The 21,057-nt window shown below is 46.5% G+C and overlaps 1 protein-coding gene across 1 annotated transcript in view; it reads left to right on the top strand.

Annotated features, from left to right (window-relative positions):
- The window catches only part of CNGA4 (cyclic nucleotide gated channel subunit alpha 4), a 108,370-nt gene that overhangs the window by 70,335 nt on the left and 16,978 nt on the right, over positions 1–21,057 (top strand). The window contains exon 4 of the mRNA XM_069203673.1: positions 16,377–17,372. Within this exon, the coding sequence (XP_069059774.1) occupies positions 16,377–17,372 (996 nt within the window). The remainder of the gene's footprint in view (positions 1–16,376; positions 17,373–21,057) is intronic.

Here is a 21,057-nt window from a genome sequence, read left to right as displayed (position 1 = left end):
GGGAGTATAGGGGTAGTTTTTAGGGGCAGTTGGGGGGTTGGGGTAGTTTTATTTTGTGGGTGGGGGTCGGGGTAGTTGTATTTTTAGGGCGGGTGGGGGGATGGCATGCGAAAACCACGCATGCCATTCCACACATGCCTTTACAAGTCTAATGAAGAATAATGGTAAGTACTCTTGGACGATACCTCTGCATCCTTTGTCCTCGTTCCAAACATTACTTACGACCCTAGCTCAAAACCTAGTCTTCGTTGAGAATAAATACTTCAATACTAAGACAGTACAGCACCCAGTGATACAATAGAACTATTAACAAATAAATAAAGGAAAGATTCAAGAGCAGATTGAGCTCAAAACTAGCCCACCAAGTATTTTGTTCTCTTCTTCAATGTACTGTTACCTGTAATGTTGAACCAAGGTGTCCGATGAGGAAGATGTAGCTGCTCTGCATATTTCAGCCAAGGTAACCCCTTTGACTTCAGCCCAGCAGGCAGTCATCTCTCTAGTAGAGCTTCCATGAATGCCTTCAGGGAGAAGATGATCAGCCACTGAATTGGCTAAAACAATCATTGGTAGAATCCATCTGCTGATAGTCATTGATGAAGCCTTCTTCCCCTGAGACACTTGTCACTAGCAAATGTCCCTTGACATCTGAAGGTAAATAAAAATAACTCTTTTTGCATCCAGAAATTGAAAATGAATCTCCTGTGGGAAGATGGCCGGGGAATAAAATAATAAGGTTGCCTCTTGAGATCTGACACAAAGGTAGATAGGCTGGACCTGCAGAATGGTCGAAAATGGGGCTCTACGCATCAAAGTACCCAGTTCCCTATCCTTAATGATGTAATAGTACTTAAAATGTTTAATTCATAGTGCGGAATTTGATATCCACTTGCTCTATTGCCACAAAAAGATGTCCTTCAAAGCTGTAAGAACTAAAGGAAAGTCCTAGGGAGATGTGAAGGCTCTCACTGGAGGCCTGGCTATAGAAAGATATTTTAATTGGTGAGATGATAGAATCTCTTCTATTGCAACATTTCTACACGGTTCTCCTGGTGCTGTTATTGTTGAATATTCTTTCCAAAACTCTCCCAATGAAACTGAAGAGTCATAGATGGAGCACAATGTAAAGTGGCTAGGAGATTTAGAATGTGCCATTTCTGGAAACTAACCCACTGCTTAGAATGGTATTTTAAAATAGAGGGCTTCCTAGATTTTTGAACTGCATACCCTAGGTGAAATAGAAAGCTTTCCCTTTGTAACTCTTCCCTTTCAACCTCCAGACTGAATTTTGCAGATGTTTTTGGAGACCATGTGGCATTAGGTTGTTCTGCAATGTGGATGGAACCAGACGCTGCCAAGGAAGATCTAATGGCGGAGTCTAAAGGACTGGGAACCACAATTTCTTTGGCCAAAATGGCACTATTACAGTGATCTCTTGATTGTTGCACCAGATTTTCTTCAACAATCTGGAGACGCTGCCAAGGAAGATCTAATGGCGGAGTCTAAAGGACTGGGAACCACAATTTATTTGGCCAAAATGGCACTATTACAGTGATCTCTTGATTGTTGCACCAGATTTTCTTCAACAATCTGGAGATCAGTGTCGGTGAAGGGAAGGCAGCTACTGAGGCCATTCCCATGATAGGACATCTAATCCCATACCTCCTCCCTCCTGATATTTCAAGCAAACCATCAGAAGTTGTAGATTTTATCATTTTGCAAAAAGGTCTAGGAATGGTGTCACATATCTCCTACATACCATTTGGACCACTTCGGGAGACAAATACATCTCTTGAGTATACCAAAAGAACCTGCTGAGGTGATCCACGTCCTTGTTGTCTAGCCCAATGGTATATAAGGCCCTTAGGGATGAAATATGCTTTTTCTGCCCATGTAATCATCTCCAGTCAAATCCAGAGTCCTTGTAGGGGTTCCCCTGATGGTTTGCATATAAGGCCCTGCTGTCTGAATTCATTACTGCCTCCTTCCCCTGAATGGAGATGCTGAACGTATTCACTCCTCTGAAGATCATCATCAGGTCTCTTCAATTGGAGGAGTGAAGGCTTTCCTGTAGACACCATCTCTCTTGAGTAAAATGATCTCCTAATGCAGCTCCTCATCCAATGAAGTTGCATCTGTTGTTACTACGCTCGCATTCCTCTGATGAAGAGGTAGACATTTCTCTAGAACAGTGGATCCCAACCTTTTGACTCCTGAGGACCCCCACGGAATAACTCCTGGAAGCCGGGGGCCCCCAAGCAGTTTGTGCGTATTAAATTAAAAAAATTAAAACAGTAATTTGAAAAAAATACACAAACAAGTACACACCAAAAAAATACTCATGTTACTAAAGATATAATTATTTTATATTGTAAAAATATGCAAAAATAAAATCATTTTAATGGGAAGGTTGATGCTACATCTCGGTGACTAACTTTTCAATGTTTGGTTTTATTTCGGAAATTTGAATTCTCAGGTCTGATTCTACATTTCCAAGTGATTTTCGTATTATTTTAAAAGTTCATCAGATTTGAGAACGCTTTTTCCCATAAATATGTAGCGGGGATAGGATGTAAAAAACCTTAAGTGCCTCTCATCTATTCATAGTTCCCCTGCCACATTTATTTCATTAGTTTGATAACACCTCTAATACCAGTGTAAGGCGTCCAAGCACTTTACATCATACTCATAAGAGGCAATGAATCATGCGTGTGTAAATCAGTGTACAGAAAATGTTACTTAATGGAAAGGGGCCTACAAAGTGTAGGATTCACATGTCATTCTCACTGGTACGCATTTTCTAAGAGTGCTTGGTCTGGAGAAGCACAAATTCAGGTTAGCATTGACTTTAATATTAAGAATGTTTTTTCTGATGAAACCAACCTTATTTTAGCAGCATCTGGCTAATGAAAGACTTGGAAACATTACGTTCTAACTTGTACCGTGCAGTTTGTGTGCAGCTCTTTTATGGCAGTTCATAGCTCACTGTGCTAGATTATAAATGTAACATATGAACTGCACAGTAACAAAATAATCTCTGTGACAAAAGCAGTAACTATGCACATACAATACTGTTCTTTGATATGCATGATACAAGTTATTTGCAGCAGGCATGTTAACCATCTGCACTACCTTAGATGAGTCAAAACTGCCACTAGACAAAACTCCCTTCTCTCTCCAAGGAAATGCATTAACCACCAGAATTATCTTGACACTTTTATTTTTGCCTGAAAGCTGCTGCTATATATGCAGGAAACTTGGCAAAGCTTTTAAAACTGCTGCACAAATGATGTAACACGTTTCTGTCAAGAGATCCCAGCTGGAGATATGCATTCCTGCTGGCTCAGGCCTTGAGATGCCTGCGGAACCCCTGGGAATGTGTCACGGGCCCCTGGAGGTCCACAGATCACAGGTTGGGAACCACTTTTCTAGATTAGCACACTCCAAACATTGAAGGGTCTGCTTTCTTGGTCCACGGCAGAATTAGTTTCTCAAACATCTGGGACACTGAAGACCAGAACTTGAGTAGATGAACTGATGGATGAATGTGTTGGCGAGCCCACTGGATCCAAAAAATACAGGGTGAAATGTGACCCTGCAACCTTAACATCAACCTTGCTCGAACCTGAGACACTGGCAACCTGGGCAAGGCTGGTTGTCATATGGCCTAAATCCTGTGATCTAGTAAAACTGCCATGTCTAGGTCTGTCCTGAACCTTGCTCCTATGAATATTCTGTACTTGGAGGGATCCACATTGTATTCCTTCCGGTTGATTAGGAACCCATGATGTTCTAGACCCTTCTGTATTACCTGCAGGCCTTTCTTGGTCTATGTTTTGGAAGGTGCATGGAAAAAACACTCATCCAGGTATGGGTAAATGTTCCAAACCTGAATATGAAGCATTGCCACCAGTTTTACTTTCATTTTTGTGAAAACTTGTGGTGCTTTTTTGAGCCTGAACAGTATGACAAAGAGCTGGAAATGTTTGTCCTGCACACAGAACCTCAGGTATTTCTTATGTTTCTGGGTAATAGGTATATGAAAGTACGCCTCCATTAGGTCTAGTATTGCTATGAAGTAGACAATTTGTGTTAGAGGCATGATCCTTTGAGGAATTTCCTTCTTGACCAGTGACATTGCTACCCACTGGTTCAGGGACCTCAAATATATCACCATTCTGACCCCCCTTGAGACTGTGAGGACCATAGATATGATAGAGTAGGTTCCCATGCTCCTTCTTTGGGACTAGTCTCACTGCACCTGTGGTTTGTAACTCCTGGTTGGATTTTAGAATCTTTCTATCCTCTGAGGTCTTTGACCATGGTGTCACCTTGATGCCTCATTTCAGATGAACAGATATTAGGTTTATGAGATATATTTGTTTGACGACTTAAATAACCCATGAATCCGAGGTAGACTGCTTCCAGTTGTACAGAAAAAATTGACTTTGTCCTCTAATTGGCAGGGTTGACGGGAACAAGGTTGTTTTGATGCTGATGCTTTTTCTGTCTTCCCAAATTTCTTGTTTCACTTTTGGGCCTGATTTTATGGGTGATGTCCTATGGAAATGTATCCAAATATTGTTCTCACTGATGGAGACTGTCATTGCTTTTGTCTGACAGAGGAGGCATGTTTTTCTCCTTAAAAAACAGATGGGGTCTGACTTCTAGTTCAGAACCAGACAGGTTGATTCCATTAAATGACATATGAAGCACTGCTGACTTTTGTGATTGTGAGAAAGTAGCCTCTTTCGAGCCTTGCTACCCCCACTTTTGGCCTGTTTGTGAGTATATGTCAGGGTGTTTTCACTGTCTCACTGGGATCCTGCTAGCCAGGGCCCAGTGCTCATAGTGAAAACCCTATGTTGTCAGTATGTTTGTTATGTGTCACTGGGACCCTGCTAGCCAGGACCCCAGTGCTCATAAGTTTGTGGCCTATATGTATGTGTTCCCTGTGTGATGCCTAACTGTCTCACTGAGGCTCTGCTAACCAGAACCTCAGTGGTTATGCTCTCTCTGCTTTCCAAATTGTCACTAACAGGCTAGTGACCAATTTCACCAATTTACATTGGCATACTGGAACACCCTTATAATTCCCTAGTATATGGTACTGAGGTACCCAGGGTATTGGGGTTCCAGGAGATCCCTATGGGCTGCAGCATTTCTTTTGCCACCCATAGGGAGATCTGACAATTCTTACACAGGCCTGCCAGTGCAGCCTGAGTGAAATAATGTCCACGTTATTGCACAGCCATTTACCACTGCACTTAAGTAACTTATAAGTCACCTATATGTCTAACCTTCACCTGGTGAAGGTTGGGTGCAAAGTTACTTAGTGTGAGGGCACCCTGGCACTAGCTAAGGTGGCCCCACATCGTTCAGGGCAAATTCCCCGGACTTTGTGAGTGCGGGGACACCATTACACGCGTGCACTGTACATAGGTCTCTACCTATGTACAGCGTCACAATGGTAACTCCGAACATGGCCATGTAATATGTCTACGATCATGGAATTGTCACCCCAATGCCATTGTGGCATTGGGGGGACAATTCCATGATCCCCCGGGTCTCTAGCACAGAACCCGGGTACTGCCAAACTGCCTTTCCCGGGGTTTCACTGCAGCTGCTGCTGCTGCCAACCCCTCACACAGGTTTCTGCCCTCATGGGGTTCAGCCAGGCCTGGCCCAGGAAGGCAGAACAAAGGACTTCCTCAGAGAGAGGGTTTTACACCCTCTCCCTTTGGAAATAGGTGTCAGGCCTGGGGAGGAGTAGCCTCCCCCAGCTTCTGGAAATGCTTTGATGGGCACAGATGGTGCCCATCTCTGCATAAGCCAGTCTACACCAGTTCAGGGATCCCCCAGCCCTGCTCTGGTGTGAAACTGGACAAAGGAAAGGGGAGTGACCACTCCCCTAACCTGCACCTCCCATGGGAGGTGCCCAGAGCTCCTCCAGCGTGCCCCAGACCTCTGCCATCTTGGATTCAGAGGTGTGCTGGCACACTGGACTGCTCTGAGTGGCCAGGGCCAGCAGGTGACATCAGAGACTCCTTCTGATAGGCTCTTACCTTTCTTACTAGCCTATCCTCCTTCATAGGTAGCCAAACCTCCTCTTCTGGCTATTTAGGGTCTCTGCTTTGGGGAATTCTTCAGATACCGAATGCAAGAGCTCACCAGAGTTCCTCTGCACTTCTCTCTTCACCTTCTGCCAAAGGATCGACCGCTGACTGCTCAGGACACCTGCAAAACCGCAACAAAGTAGCAAAGACGACTACTGCAACCTTGTATCGCTGATCCTGCCGCCTTCTCGACTGCTTCCTGGTGGTGCATGCTCTGGGGGTAGCCTGCCTCCTTCTTGCACCAGGAGCTCTGAAGAAATCTCCAGTGGGTCGACGGAATCTTCCCCCTGCAACCGAAGGCAACAAAAGACTGCATCACCAGTCCTCTGGGTCCCCTCTCAGCATGACGAGCGTGGTCCTTGGAACTCAGCAACTCTGTCCAAGTGACTCCCACAGTCCAGTGACTCTTCAGTCCAAGTTTGGTGGAGGTAAGTCCTTGCCTCCCCACGCTAGACTGCATTGCTGGGTACCGTGTGATTTGCAGCTGCTCCGGCTCCTGTGCACTCTTCCAGAATTTCCTTCATGCACAACCAAGCCTGGGTCCCCGACACTGTAACCTGCAGTGCACAACCTTCTGAGTTGTCCTCCGGCGTCGTGGGACTCCCTTTTGTGTCTTCGGGTGGACTCCGGTTCACTCCTCTTCCAAGTGCCTGTTCCGGTACTTCTGCGGGTGCTGCCTGCTTCTGTGAGGGCTCCCTGACTTGCTGGGCGGCCCCTCTGTCTCCTCATCCAAGTGGCGACATCCTGGTGCCTCCTGGGCCACAGCAGCATCCAAAAACCCTAACCATGACCCTTGCAGCTAGCAAGGCTTGTTTGCGGTCTTTCTGCGTGGGAACACCTCTGTAAGCTTCTTCACGACGTGGGACATCCATCCTCCAAAGGGGAAGTTTCTATCCCTCTTCGTTCTTGCAGAATCCACAGCTTCTACCATCCAGCGCAGCTTCTTTGCACCCTCAGCTGTCATTTCCTGGGCATCTGCCCACTCTCGACATTGTCGCGACTCTTGGACTCGGTCCCCTTGTTTCACAGGTACTCAGGTCCAGAAATCCACTGTTGTTGCTTTGCTGGTGTTGGTCTTCCTTGCAGAAACCCCCTATCACGACTTCTGTGCTCTCTGGGGGTTATAGGTGCACTTTACTCCTACTTTTCAGGGTCTTGGGGTGGGCTGTTTTTCTAACCCTCACTGTTTTCTTACAGTCCCAGCGACCCTCTACAAGCTCACATAGGTTTGGGGTCCATTTGTGGTTCGCATTCCACTTTTGGAGTATATGGTTTGTGTTGCCTCTATACCTATGTGCTCCTATTGCAATCTACTGTAACTTTACATTGCTTGCATTACTTCCTTTAGCTATTACTGCATATTTTTGGTATTATGTACATATATCTTGTGTATATTTGGCATCCTCATACTGAGGGTACTCACTGAGATACTTTTGGCATATTGTCATAAAAATAAAGTACCTTTATTTTTAGTATATCTGTGTATTGTGTTTTCTTATGATATTGTGCATATGACACCAGTGGTATAGTAGGAGCTTTGCATGTCTCCTAGTTCAGCCTAATCTGCTCTGCTATATCTACCTTCTATCAGCCTAAGCTGCTAGAAACACCTCTTCTACACTAATAAGGGATAACTTGACCTGGTACAGAGTGTAAGTACCCCTCGCTACCCACTACAAGCCAGGCCAGCCTCCTACATTGGTTGTGCAGCGGTGGGATAAGTACTTGCAACTACTTACCACTTTGTCATTGTGTACTTTTCATAAGAGAATAATATACAAAACAAGTTCAGTGTATGTACACCTAACCAAAAAGGTTTGCTTTTCTTCTCTTACACTATTTGCTAAGTGCTGAAAAGTACTTCTAAACTTTCTAAAAGTTTCAAAAAGTTTGAAAAAGTTTTTTTCCTGTTCTTTAAAAAGTCCTGAAACTTTTTCTCTCTTTCATCTGTCTCTAAACCTTTTTCTATCATGTCTGGTGTAGGAACTCCTCTTAATTTGGTCAATACAACTTATGACCACCTTAACTTTAAGAGCCTAAGGAGTCTCTGCATTGATAGAGGTTTAGTAGTAGGAAAGAACCCTTCTAGAGAATTATTGTCTAACATTCTCATTGAGAATGATAAGGCCTTAGCTGGCAGTTCAATTGAGAAGTTAGGAGATAGCTCACACTCTGACTCAGGGGAGCCCCCAGTGGGAGTGTTGCAGGGTTCCCTTCCTAATCTGCCCCTTAGCAGACCTCATAGCAATGCTGGTAGTATAAGAAACTCCCATCATAGTAGGGAGGGTTTTATTCCTGAAGGCCAGGTCGTTAGGGTGCCAACTGTTAGGGACAGGTCTCCCTCTGCTCATTCAAATCTTTCTTCTGTGTCAAAACATTCCCAACCCACCCACCCTGATGACAAGATGTTAGAAAGGGAACTCAATAAGTTGATATTGGAGAGACCAGGCTGAAGCTTAAACAGCAACAGCTGGCTCTAGACAGGGAATCCCTAGACTTCGAAAAAGAGAGACAGAGGTTGGGGTTTGGACCCCATGGTGGCAGCAGCAGTATTCCTGATAGCAATCCTGTGAGAGATCATGATTCTAGGAATCTGCATAAGATAGTTCCCCCTTACAAGGAGGGGGGTGACATTAACAAGTGGTTTGCTGCACTTGAGAGGGCCTTATGGTACAGGGGGTCCCTCAAAAGCAGTGGGCTGCTATCCTATGGCTATCTTTCAGTGGAAAGGGTAGGGATAGGCTCCTTACTGTGAAGGAAAGTGATGCAAATAAGTTTACAGTTTTGAAGAATGCACTCTTGGATGGATTTGGCTTAACCACTGAACAATACAGGATTAAGTTCAGAGAAACAAGAAAAGAGTCCTCACAAGACTGGGTAGACTTTGTTGACTATTCAGTGAAGGCCTTGGAGGGGTGGTTACATGGCAGTAAAGTTTCTGACTATGAAAGCCTGTACAATCTAATCCTGAGAGAGCATATTCTGAATAACTGTGTGTCTGATTTGTTACACCAATATCTAGTGGACTCAGATCTGACCTCTCCCCAAGAATTGGGAAAGAAGGCAGACAAATGGGTCAGAACAAGAGTGAACAGAAAAGTTCATACAGGGGGTGACAAGGATGGCAAGAAGAAAGATGGTGAGAAATCTCAGGATAAGCATGGGGATAAGGGTAAAACCAAAGATCCTTCTTCAAATCCTAAACACTCTTCAGGGGGTGGGGATAAAACAAAGTCTTCCTCTTCTTCACAACATACACACATTAAAAAGCCTTGGTGCTTTGTGTGTAAAAATAAAGGCCATAGGCCAGGGGATAAGTCCTGTCCAGGTAAACCCCCTGAGCCTACCACCACTAATACATCAAGCTCTAGTGCCCCTAGCAGTAGTGGTAATAGTGGTGGGACTGCTGGCAACAGTCAAACTAAGGGTGTAGCTGGGTTCACTTATGGGTCCATCATAGAAACTAGGGTAGTCAGTCCCAAGACAGTTTCTGTCACACCTAGTGGCATTGGCCCTGCCACACTGGCTGCTTGTCCCCTTACAATGGATAAGTACAGGCAGACAGTTTCAATAAATGGTGTTGAGGCCCAGGCCTACAGGGACACAGGTGCCAGTATCACTTTGGTGACTGAAAACCTAGGGCCTCCTGAACAACACATCATTGGACAACAGTACAGGATTATTGATGTCCATAACTCCACTAAGTTTCTTCCCTTAGCTATAGTTCAGCTTAGTTGGGGTGGAGTTACTGGCTCTAAGCAGGTGGTAGTGTCATCTAGCTTACCTGTAGACTGTCTCTTAGGTAATGACCTAGAGACCTCAGGTTGGGCTGAGGTAGAGTTTTATACCCATGCAGCCATGCTGGGTATCCCTGAGGAATTGTTCCCTCTCATTTCTACTGAAATGAAAAAGCAAAGGAGAGAAAAGGCCTGAAAACTCAGGATCCCTCTCCAACAACAGGTAAAAAGGGTATCACAGTATCCCCTACCCACCCTACCATTCGGGATACCATTCCTGTGGTGGGAGAAACCTCTCCTAGGGTGGCACCTGTACCAAGGGAATCATAAGCTGGCATAGCTGTACTCCCTGAGGTGGAAGTACCTCTCTGTGGGATAACTAATATTGGTGAGAAAAAGAGCACCATTTTAGTTAACATGGAGCATCCCTCCAACCCTCCCAGAGAAACTTTAGTGCAGATACCCTCCACTGCCTCACAACACTTAGGACAGCATCCCTGCCCTAGAGTGGAGCTCATAGGACAGCATCCCTGCCCTGCTCCAACTCAAGAGAAACAGCCTCCCTGTTCTCTCTTCCAGCCATATGGACAATGTTTTTGCCCAGCTATGGCTTTACGAAGACAGCATCCCTGTCTGGCATTCTCATCACTAGAAATAGGTCCAGTGGACAATTCCCACTGCTCTAAACTAAAACTTACTGATAGAAACTCAGAAAATATATCTTCACATTGTTGGTTAGCTAAAAAACTTCAAACAGGGTGGTTTACATCCCCACAGGGAAGTAACCATATAGTGGATGATAAAGGGAGTAACCAGTCTATTGCAGAGCTACTCTCCACTTAGACAATAAAGTCTCAACTGACCAAGGTTAGCCTTGTTGTCCTTCGTTTGGGGGGGGGGGTTGTGTGAGAAAGTAGCCTCTTTCTAGCCTTGTTACCCCCACTTTTGGCCTGTTTGTGAGTATATGTCAGGGTGTTTTCACTGTCTCACTTGGATCCTGCTAGCCAGGGCCCAGTGCTCATAGTGAAAACCCTATGTTGTCGGTATGTTTGTAATATGTCACTGGGACCCTGCTAGCCAGGACCCCAGTGCTCATAAGTTTGTGGCCTATATGTATGTGTTCCCTGTGTGATGTCTAACTGTCTCACTGAGGCTCTGCTAACCAGAACCTCAGTGGTTATGCTCTCTCTGCTTTCCAAATTGTCACTAACAGGCTAGTGACCAATTTCACCAATTCACATTGGCATACTGGAACACCCTTATAATTCCCTAGTATATGGTACTGAGGTTCCCAGGGTATTGGGGTTCCAGGAGATCCCTATGGGCTGCAGCATTTCTTTTGCCACCCATAGGGAGATCTGACAATTCTTACACAGGCCTGCCAGTGCAGCCTGAGTGAAATAACGTCCACGTTATTTCACAGCCATTTACCACTGCACTTAAGTAACTTATAAGTCACCTATATGTCTAACCTTCACCTGGTGAAGGTTGGGTGCAAAGTTACTTAGTGTGAGGGTACCCTGGCACTAGCCAAGGTGCCCCCACATCGTTCAGGGCAAATTCCCCAGACTTTGTGAGTGCGGGGACACCATTACACGCGTGCACTGTACATAGGTCTCTACCTATGTACAGCGTCACAATGGTAACTCTGAACATGGCCATGTAATATGTCTACGATCATGGAATTGTCACCCCAATGCCATTCTGGCATTGGGGGGACAATTCCATGATCCCCGGGTCTCTAGCACAGAAACCGGGTACTGCCAAACTGCCTTTCCCGGGATTTTACTGCAGCTGCTGCTGCTGCCAACCCCTCAGACAGGTTTCTGCCCTCCTGGGGTCCAGCCAGGCCTGGCCCAGGAAGGCAGAACAAAGGACTTCCTCAGCGAGAGGGTGTTACAACCTCTCCCTTAGGAAATAGGTGTCAGGGTTGGGGAGGAGTAGCCTCCCCCAGCCTCTGGAAATGCTTTGATGGGCACAGATGGTGCCCATCTCTGCATAAGCCAGTCTACAACGGTTCAGGGATCCCCCAGCCCTGCTCTGGCGCAAAACTGGACAAAGGAAAGGGGAGTGACCACTCCCCTGACCTGCACCTCCCAGGGGAGGTGCCCAGAGCTCCTCCAGCGTGCCCCTGACCTCTGCCATCTTGGATTCAGAGGTGTGCTGGCACACTGGACTGCTCTGAGTGGCCAGGGCCAGCAGGTGACATCAGAGACTCCTTCTGATAGACTCTTACCTTTCTTACTAGCCTATCCTCCTTCCTAGGTGGCCAAACCTCCTTTTCTGGCTATTTAGGGTCTCTGCTTTGGGGAATTCTTCAGATACCGAATGCAAGAGCTCACCAGAGTTCCTCTGCACTTCTCTCTTCACCTTCTGCCAAAGGATCGACCGCTGACTGCTCAGGACACCTGCAAAACCGCAACAAAGTAGCAAAGACGACTACTGCAACCTTGTATCGCTGATCCTGCCGCCTTCTCGACTGTTTCCTGGTGGTGCATGCTCTGGGGGTAGCCTGCCTCCTTCTTGCACCAGGAGCTCTGAAGAAATCTCCTGTGGGTCGACGGAATCTTCCCCCTGCAACCGCAGGCAACAAAAGACTGCATCACCGGTCCTCTGGGTCACCTCTCAGCACGACGAGCGTGGTCCCTGGAACTCAGCAACTCTGTCCAAGTGACTCCCACAGTCCAGTGACTCTTCAGTCTAAGTTTGGTGGAGGTAAGTCCTTGCCTCCCCACGCTAGACTGCATTGCTGGGTACCACGTGATTTGCAGCTGCTCCGGCTCCTGTGCACTCTTCCAGAATTTCCTTCATGCACAACCAAGCCTGGGTCCCCGACACTCTAACCTGCAGTGCACAACCTTCTGAGTTGTCCTCCGGCGTCGTGGGACTCCCTTTTGTGTCTTCGGGTGGACTCCGGTTCACTCCTCTTCCAAGTGCCTGTTCCGGTACTTCTGCGGGTGCTGCCTGCTTCTGTGAGGGCTCCCTGACTTGCTGGACACCCCCTCTGTCTCCTCATCCAAGTGGCGACATCCTGGTCCCTCCTGGGCCACAGCAGCATCCAAAAACCTTAACCGCGACCCTTGCCGATAGCAAGGCTTGTTTGCAGTCTTTCTGCGTGGGAACACCTCTGCAAGCCTCTTCACGACGTGGGACATCGATCCTCCAATGGGGACGTTCCTAGCCCTCTTCGTTCTTGCAGAATCCACAGCTTCTACCATCCGGTGGCAGCTTCTTTGCACCCTCAGCTGGCATTTCCTGGGCATCTGCCCACTCTCGACATTGTCGCGACTCTTGGACTTGGTCCCCTTGTTTCACAGGTACTCAGGTCCGGAAATCCAGTGTTGTTGTTTGCTGGTGTTGGTCTTCCTTGCAGAAACCCCCTACCACGACTTCCGTGTTCTCTGGGTGTTATAGGTGCACTTTACACCTACTTTTCAGGGTCTTGGGGTGGGCTATTTTTCTAACCCTCACTGTTTTCTTACAGTCCCAGCGACCCTCTACAAGCTCACATAGGTTTGGGGTCCATTCGTGGTTCGCATTCCACTTTTGGAGTATATGGTTTGTGTTGCCTCTATACCTATGTGCTCCTATTGCAATCTACTGTAACTTTACATTGCTTGCATTACTTCCTTTTGCTATTACTGCATATTTTTGGTATTATGTACATATATCTTGTGTATATTTGGCATCCTCATACTGAGGGTACTCACTGAGATACTTTTGGCATACTGTCAGAAAAAGAATGTACCTTTATTTTTAGTAACTCTGTATATTGTGTTTTCTTATGATATTGTGCATATGATACAAGTGGTATAGTAGGAGCTTTGCATGTCTCCTAGTTCAGCCTAAGCTGCTCTGCTATAGCTACCTTCTATCAGCCTAAGCTGCTAGAAACACCTCTATTCTACTAATAAGGGATAACTGGACCTGGTACAGAGTGTAAGTACCCCTTGGTACCCACCACAAGCCAGGCCAGCCTCCTACAGTGATGTCTCTGTATGCCAGTCCTTGAGCATTAAGTTTCTTTGCTCTGAAATCAGGACTCTTTCTGTCAATTCCACAAACTTGACACCAAGAAGTTTATCTGCTTCGCCGTCCCTCGCAGGAAGGTTGAACACCTGCTCTCTCTTGTATAATTTTCAACAGAGCTTTGAAATCGGTTATAAGTGACTGTGACATATACACAATATATACTCCATCTCGTAAGACAAGATGAGACCCTGCATATGCATTCTTTAAGAATGAGTTCAGGCTTTTACCTGTTGAATTCTTAATAATTGCACCATCCAGCATATATGTTCTTCCTACAAGACTTACCACAACCTGCAGCCACACTGTCCGTAGCCTCTTCCCCATTTATTCCAATGGCTACTGCTTTGTCATGTACCTGGGAATGGAATTTTATTTTTTGAGAATCCTTTCATTATTTTTGAATCACATCATTTACATGCCAAGGAGGAGTCAACTGAAATTGACCTAATATAGTCTTAAAGATTCCAGGGGCTCTGTGCCAGTAAACCCTTATTTTCATGTACATGGCTTCAAGTCTTTACCCACATATGTTCCCTTTTGTTCCCCAGGCAATATTTCTTCAGACCTCTGTGAGCCTGAGCTTGAATCAATTCCAGGATTAATTACACCCTCCTGGCTAGTAATCTTTTTATGCTTCTTCTTCACTGCTGCTAATATTTCTTAATCGCTGCTCCTACACCTCCTCCTTGGTCTTAGATAAAGGGAAGAAGAAGTAGATGATGAAGAGAAAGATGACATCTCCTCATACTTCTTCTTTCTGGTGTGCTTTCCTATGGCCTCAGCTGGAAAACAACTTTTCAATTTGCAAAGTAGGCTGCACACTCCCCACAACACAGTGTACAAAGACCACCTTTCCATCAGTTTCTGCTTGTCTTAAATTAGCAGAAACTAAAACCTCATGCACGTTCATAACTTCAATCCAGTGCGCATGCGCACAACACAGACGCTCTACAGTAAAGATTCCCTAACAGCGCGTGCCACCAGGAAACTTACTGGTCCACCAAATAGGTAAGATGCAATCTGATTCCATCCTACTCCGTGCTGAAACTGAGCACTTTGTTTGTGTGCTGGAGGCGTGGCAGTCCTCAACGTACCAGCCACTTCTCTGCATCTTTGTCCCTGTCAAGAGGAAACAAATGGGAGGAAGCTGGGTAAGACAAGTCCATCATGGCACCCAAAGAGGAATGAGCGGGACTTGGTTTCAGCATTTCCTGTTTTCTTCTTCGTGTCATGGAGTTAATTATTTCCAGGGCAGCTTCTTGTTTCTTATTATTGGGGTCGTCTTGAAATATCAGCTCTCTTTTTGTATACATGGCAATATTTTAGAAGTGATAAGTGGGAAATTTAAAAAAAATAATCAGGAGGATGAATTTCCCCCTTTAACTTCCATTTAAGCAGGGGCAATTTCACTTGGGAGACAGCAAAAAAAAGCCATTTTTGGCTCCAATAATTGGGAGCCTCCCCCCTGAATCGGTTTCATAAACTAGCTATGTTAGAAAGAAGATCTAGGGGTAGGCAAATGAATATCCATCAGACCACCATTGTTTGATCACTTGACTCCCGCTTTCTCTCTTTCAATCCCCAGTCTTATTCTCCCCTGCAGAGCACCATAATGGTTTTGCTTCTGATTTCAAGGAACTGTTGAAAGAGTGTAGGGGTCAGTATTTAACAGGGAACTTAAGGCCTGATTTAGAACTTGGTGGACGGGTTACGCCATAACAATGGTGACGGATATCCCATCCGCTGAAATCTAAATTCCATTAAATCCAATGGGATTTATATTTTAGGCGGACGGGATATCCATCACCGTTGTGACACAGTAACCCGTCTGCTGATTTCTAAATCCAGCCCTAAGTGTTATCCCCACAGCACTGTTACGGGTCCCTAGTCTGCCCCAGTGGCTCAATGGGAGATATCAGGATTGTGCTCCTCCTGTCTCCCGTGGAGAGACAAGGACAACCTGTGATGCCTCCTAAACCCCATCTAGGATATGGCTGCAGCCCGCTTTCTAAACTCATACCACATTTCCCAGCTCTTGACCACAGTGAACGATACTGCGCCCCACTGGTATGGCACAGACAAAGCATCTTAGTTGCGCTGTTTACTGGAATGATTGCAGGAGAGTAGTGCAACCAGTATGTGTCATCTACAACTCTGCATTAGCACGTCCTTTAAATTGTGCCATACTGATTGCTCAGTAGTGTTCTGCATTGTGACTGCTGAGGAAGTCCTGGCATAGAGGTGCAGAAGGAAATAGTGGTTGCCACATGCAGTGATATAACAGATCTGCAGGTGAGCAGCCTTTAAGCCTTTTATACAGGTGGCTGACCGGGCATAAGCCTGATGATGGTAATGTTGATAGAGGAGTGGGTTTGTTCCCTTTGCGTGGTGTTACCTATGCCTGCTCTTCCTGGCCGGCCCTTGTTCTGGATGTTTAACTTTTTGCATTATGCTCCTAATTAACCAATACTGTTTTGTTGATTCTACACAGGTTTTTTAGAGCAAGGCATTCTGGTTCTGGATCAAAAAAAGATAGCGAAGCGCTACTTGAAGACTTCGAACTTCCGATGGGATATCCTGTCCTTGCTGCCCACAGATTTGCTTTACCTGAAGGTGGGGATCCACACGCCTGCTGTCAGGATCAATCGCTTCTTGCGCACACCAAGGTTGTTCGAAGCATTTGACCGTACAGAGACCAGAATAGCCTACCCCAACGCCTTCCGTATCTGCAAGCTCATGGTCTACATCTTTGTGGTCATTCATTGGAACAGCTGCCTTTACTTTGCTTTGTCCAATTATATTGGATTCGGGAAGGATGAATGGGTTTACCCTAATATCACTGACCCAGACTTTGGTCGTCTAGCTCGTCAGTACATCTACAGCTTCTACTTCTCCACTCTTATTCTCACCACAGTGGGGGACACACCCAAACCCTACCAGGAGGAAGAGTACCTCTTCATGGTGGCTGACTTTCTTATTGCAGTGCTGGGCTTTGCTACTATCATGGGCAGCATGAGTTCCGTCATCTCAAACATGAACAGCGCCGATGCTGCTTTCTACCCCAACCATGACTTGGTGAAACTGTATCTCCAGATGCACAAGGTGAACAAGAACCTGAAACACCGGGTCATCTCCTGGTATCAGCATCTGCAGATCAACAAGAAGATGACCAACGAGAATGACATCCTGCAGAACCTACCCGAGCGCCTGCGCGCGGAGGTGGCCGTCAGTGTGCACTTGCCCATCCTCAGCAAGGTGCAGATCTTCCAGAACTGTGAGAAAAGCTTGCTGGAGGAGCTGGTGATCAAGCTGAAGCCACAGGTCTACAGTCCAGGCGAATATGTCTGCAAGAAGGGAGATATTGGCAGAGAGATGTACATTATCAAGGAGGGCAAGCTGGCTGTCGTGGCCGATGATGGTGTGACCGAATATGCCGTCCTGGGAGAAGGCAACTACTTTGGGGAGATCAGCATATTGAACATCAAAGGTGTGTATGTTTTATATATGCATGCCATTGTTTGAAAGAACACTATATTGTTTATTTGATTACTCATTTTGAGCCTTTACTACCCATTTATGTGAACAAAGTGCTAAGTCCCCTAACTAATAAGCAGCAATACCCAGCCTTGCTACCTCTTCTTTGCTTCCTGAGTAGACTTGGATGAGCAATCAAGACCTATAACAAGTGAGATGGTGTAGCACAAATCTAGGGACACAACAAACATAGGTGGTCATTCTGACCCTGGCGGTCTTAGACCGCCAGGGCGGAGGACCGCGGGAGCACCGCCGACAGGCCGGCGGTGCGCCAATGGGGATTCCGACCGCGGCGGTAAAGCCGCGGTCGGACCGGCACCACTGGCGGGGTCCCGCCAGTGTACCGCCGCCCCATTGAATCCTCCGCGGCAGCGCAGCTTGCTGCACCGCCGCGGGGATTCCGACCCCCCCTACCGCCATCCAGATCCCGGCGGTCGGACCGCCGAGATCCGGATGGCGGTAGGGGGGGTCGCGGGGCCCCTGGGGGCCCCTGCAGTGCCCATGCCACTGGCATGGGCATTGCAGGGGCCCCCGTAAGAGGGCCCCTACATGTATTTCACTGTCTGCTGCGCAGACAGTGAAATACGCGACGGGTGCAACTGCACCCGTCGCACAGCTTCCACTCCGCCGGCTCGATTCCGAGCCGGCTTCATCGTGGAAGCCTCTTTCCCGCTGGGCTGGCTGGCGGTCGGAAGGCGACCGCCCGCCAGCCCAGCGGGAAAGTCAGAATTACCGCTGCGGTCTTTCGACTGCGGAACGGTAACCTGACGGCGGGACTTTGGCGGGCGGCCTCCGCCGCCCGCCAAGGTCAGAATGAGGGCCATAGTTATTACAACTGCAATAAAAAATGTCAATTCAAATTTGCGATGAACAACACTTTTAACAATATTTTTTAATCTATGGACTATATTACTGATTAAACAATAATAATAAAATAGATCTAAACAAAATACAATTTTAAGTAATTGGTTTATTAGTTAATGGGGGTGAGAGACACACTCAAATAACAACCACAGTCCTTGTCAGGGTGAACCACAGAAGTCACAAATAAAGCTGTGCGTAATTCTCTAGTAGCTTGGCACAAAACCAGTCAGTCATAACTTAGAGGCAATGTGTAAATTATTTATGCAGTACTCAATCAATAATAAAGTGAAAACATGACCAAAAAGATCCCAAACCATTTTACATAAATATAGTGAAATTACATAAATAAAATGCCACAGAAATGACAAAAATCCTATTAGTAGAACCCGAGTTCTGATTTTTTTAAAGTTTCAGTTAATAAATAGGAGAGTCAGTTAAGATTATATGGTCATGTTGTTACAGGTAAAAATCATAAGTGCAGGCTGACCTCGATGGAGCGCGGGTCGGATAAATGGACCAGGTCTGCCCTGGTGAAGACTTTAACGTTTCAGTGTCCAAGTCCATGGGACAAGCCTCAGCTGGAGGTTTGTGGTGGCGAGGGCCACAAAGAGGTTGATGACTGTACGAGGAGCAGCCATTACAAGAGCTTCACACTGGCGGGACATACAGTCAATAGCTGTTTGGCACAAAGAGCAGGGTGCCGTCTGGACTTCTGGTTTACTTTGGGAGATTGAAATGGCAATTTAAAACTGCTCTATAGCCTGCATTGGCAGGCCTGAGGCATGTTTTGCAGTGTTACCTTAGTGGTACACAATGAGTGCTGCAGTTTACTGGTAGCATTTACTTTACAGGCCCTGAGTATATGTAGTACCATTTACTAGGGACTTATAAGTCATTAAATGAAGCAATTATAGCTATGCCACTTTTACCACATTTAAGGGAGAGTTCACAAGCACTTTACCAGTGGTTAGCAGAGGTAAACTGCACATAATCATAATGCCAACAAAACATGTTGAACAAAAACAAAAAGACCTCATCATTCAGCTGTGAAAGAACAGCCCCCATGCCATGCTAAAATGCATCCATTTGAACTGTGAATTATTTGGAGAAGTCTGGTGCCTTGAGTACCGGTGCTGTTCACATGGCCTCCTTCAAGGTGTTGGATGCTTTTTGGCACACCTCTGTGCAGATCACCTTTTTGAGCTGCTTTGTAGAAGTTTGATATATCAAGGAGGCAACAGTGGTGCCATATCCCTTAACAAATCTCTTGTAATAACTGGTGAGGCCTAAGAAGGCTCTCACCTTTGTTTGGGTCTTGTGGTGTTCCCAAGCAAAGATGGATTGTATGTTCGGCTGGAGGGGCTGTACTTCCCCCACGGAATTGGTGGCCCCCGCAGTAAAAGGGATCCCTGCCTATCTTGAACTTACTGGCCTTGATAGACAGGCCTGCCCTTTGTAGAGTCTGAAGCTATGCCCAGAGGTGGTGCAGGTTTTTAGCTCAGCTAGAACTGAAGACAGCAATGTTGCCTAACCAGGATCCAATTGGCCAACCTCTGGAAAGTGGCTAGGGCATCCTTAAACCCACAGGGCAGCATGCTAAATTAGAAGCTGCACTCTGGGTTGGGGAATACAGACATTTCCTTGGCCTCCTCAGTTAAGGTAATCTGATGACAAATCCAATGTACTTAGGAACTTGGTAGGTCTCAGTTGGGTTATAAGTACATCAGCTCAGGGGATGGGGTGTGCAAAAGCCTTGGTGACTGATTGAGGCCCTCGGAAATGAACAGAGAACCTTAGTTTGTGGGGTGCATCTAGTAGGGCAGCCTTGGGTGCCAGAACCACTGGACTGTGCCACGGCCGGCATCTTGGACAATTCGTTCTTGATACTAGCTCTTACTTTATCAGACACCCTGTAGCTATTATTTTTGGCATGCTGCCCCCTGTGTCAATGTCATGGATACACCAAGTAGTGAGCCTGGGGACAAGTGAGAACAAGGAGCAGAATTGCTCCAACATCTGGTGGCATTCTCTCTTCTGGTGTGGAGTCAGAGAGGGGAAAACTTCACTCTCTCTCCTGAACCATTCTGCTTTTTAGAGGTGAGAAGGTCTGGGAGAGGCTTGTTTCCCTCCTCCTCAAATCCATCTCACACCAAAAGTATGGTAACTTTGGACCTCTCAAAGTGGGGTTTGAGGCCATTGACACGTAGGACTCTGAACAGGTTCCTCTGAGTCTAGAGATCAACCAGATAGGTGACCTTCCCCTTGCACTCCTTGACCTCCCAGAGCCCAGTCCACTGGTCCTGCACGGCCTGGGGTTCCACTAGCTTTCCCACCCACACTGTTTAACCAGGTTTAAACTCTAGCAGAATGGGCTACTGGTCATGCCAGAGTTTGATGACTTCCTTTCTGGCTTCCCGGTCCTCAGTGGCCTTTTCCCAAAAGCTCCTCATCTCAGTCCGGAGAGCCAATTTGTAGCTTGCTACATCTTGGGTAGGTTTCTTGGGCACTTGCTCCCAACCCTCCTTCACAAGGCATAGAGGCCCTCTCACACAGTGCCCAGACATACGTTTGGAGGGACTGAACCCTCCACCCTTCTTAGGAACGTCCCTGTATGTAAACAACAAGCATGGCAAAAATACGTCCCACTTTCCCCTCAAGGGCTCAGACAGACCCATGATCATGCCTTTGAGGGTTGTGTTCAATCCCTCAACAAGCCCATTGGTCTGGGGGTGATAGAGTGTTTAGAGTGTGAGAACTTGTAGATTACTCCTCAC

Source organism: Pleurodeles waltl, chromosome 8 (genome assembly GCF_031143425.1).
Source record: "Pleurodeles waltl isolate 20211129_DDA chromosome 8, aPleWal1.hap1.20221129, whole genome shotgun sequence".
Taxonomy (NCBI): Eukaryota; Metazoa; Chordata; class Amphibia; order Caudata; family Salamandridae; genus Pleurodeles; species Pleurodeles waltl.
The sequence above is the reverse complement of the archived record's forward strand: the minus strand, read 5'-3'. Positions and strand labels throughout refer to the sequence as shown.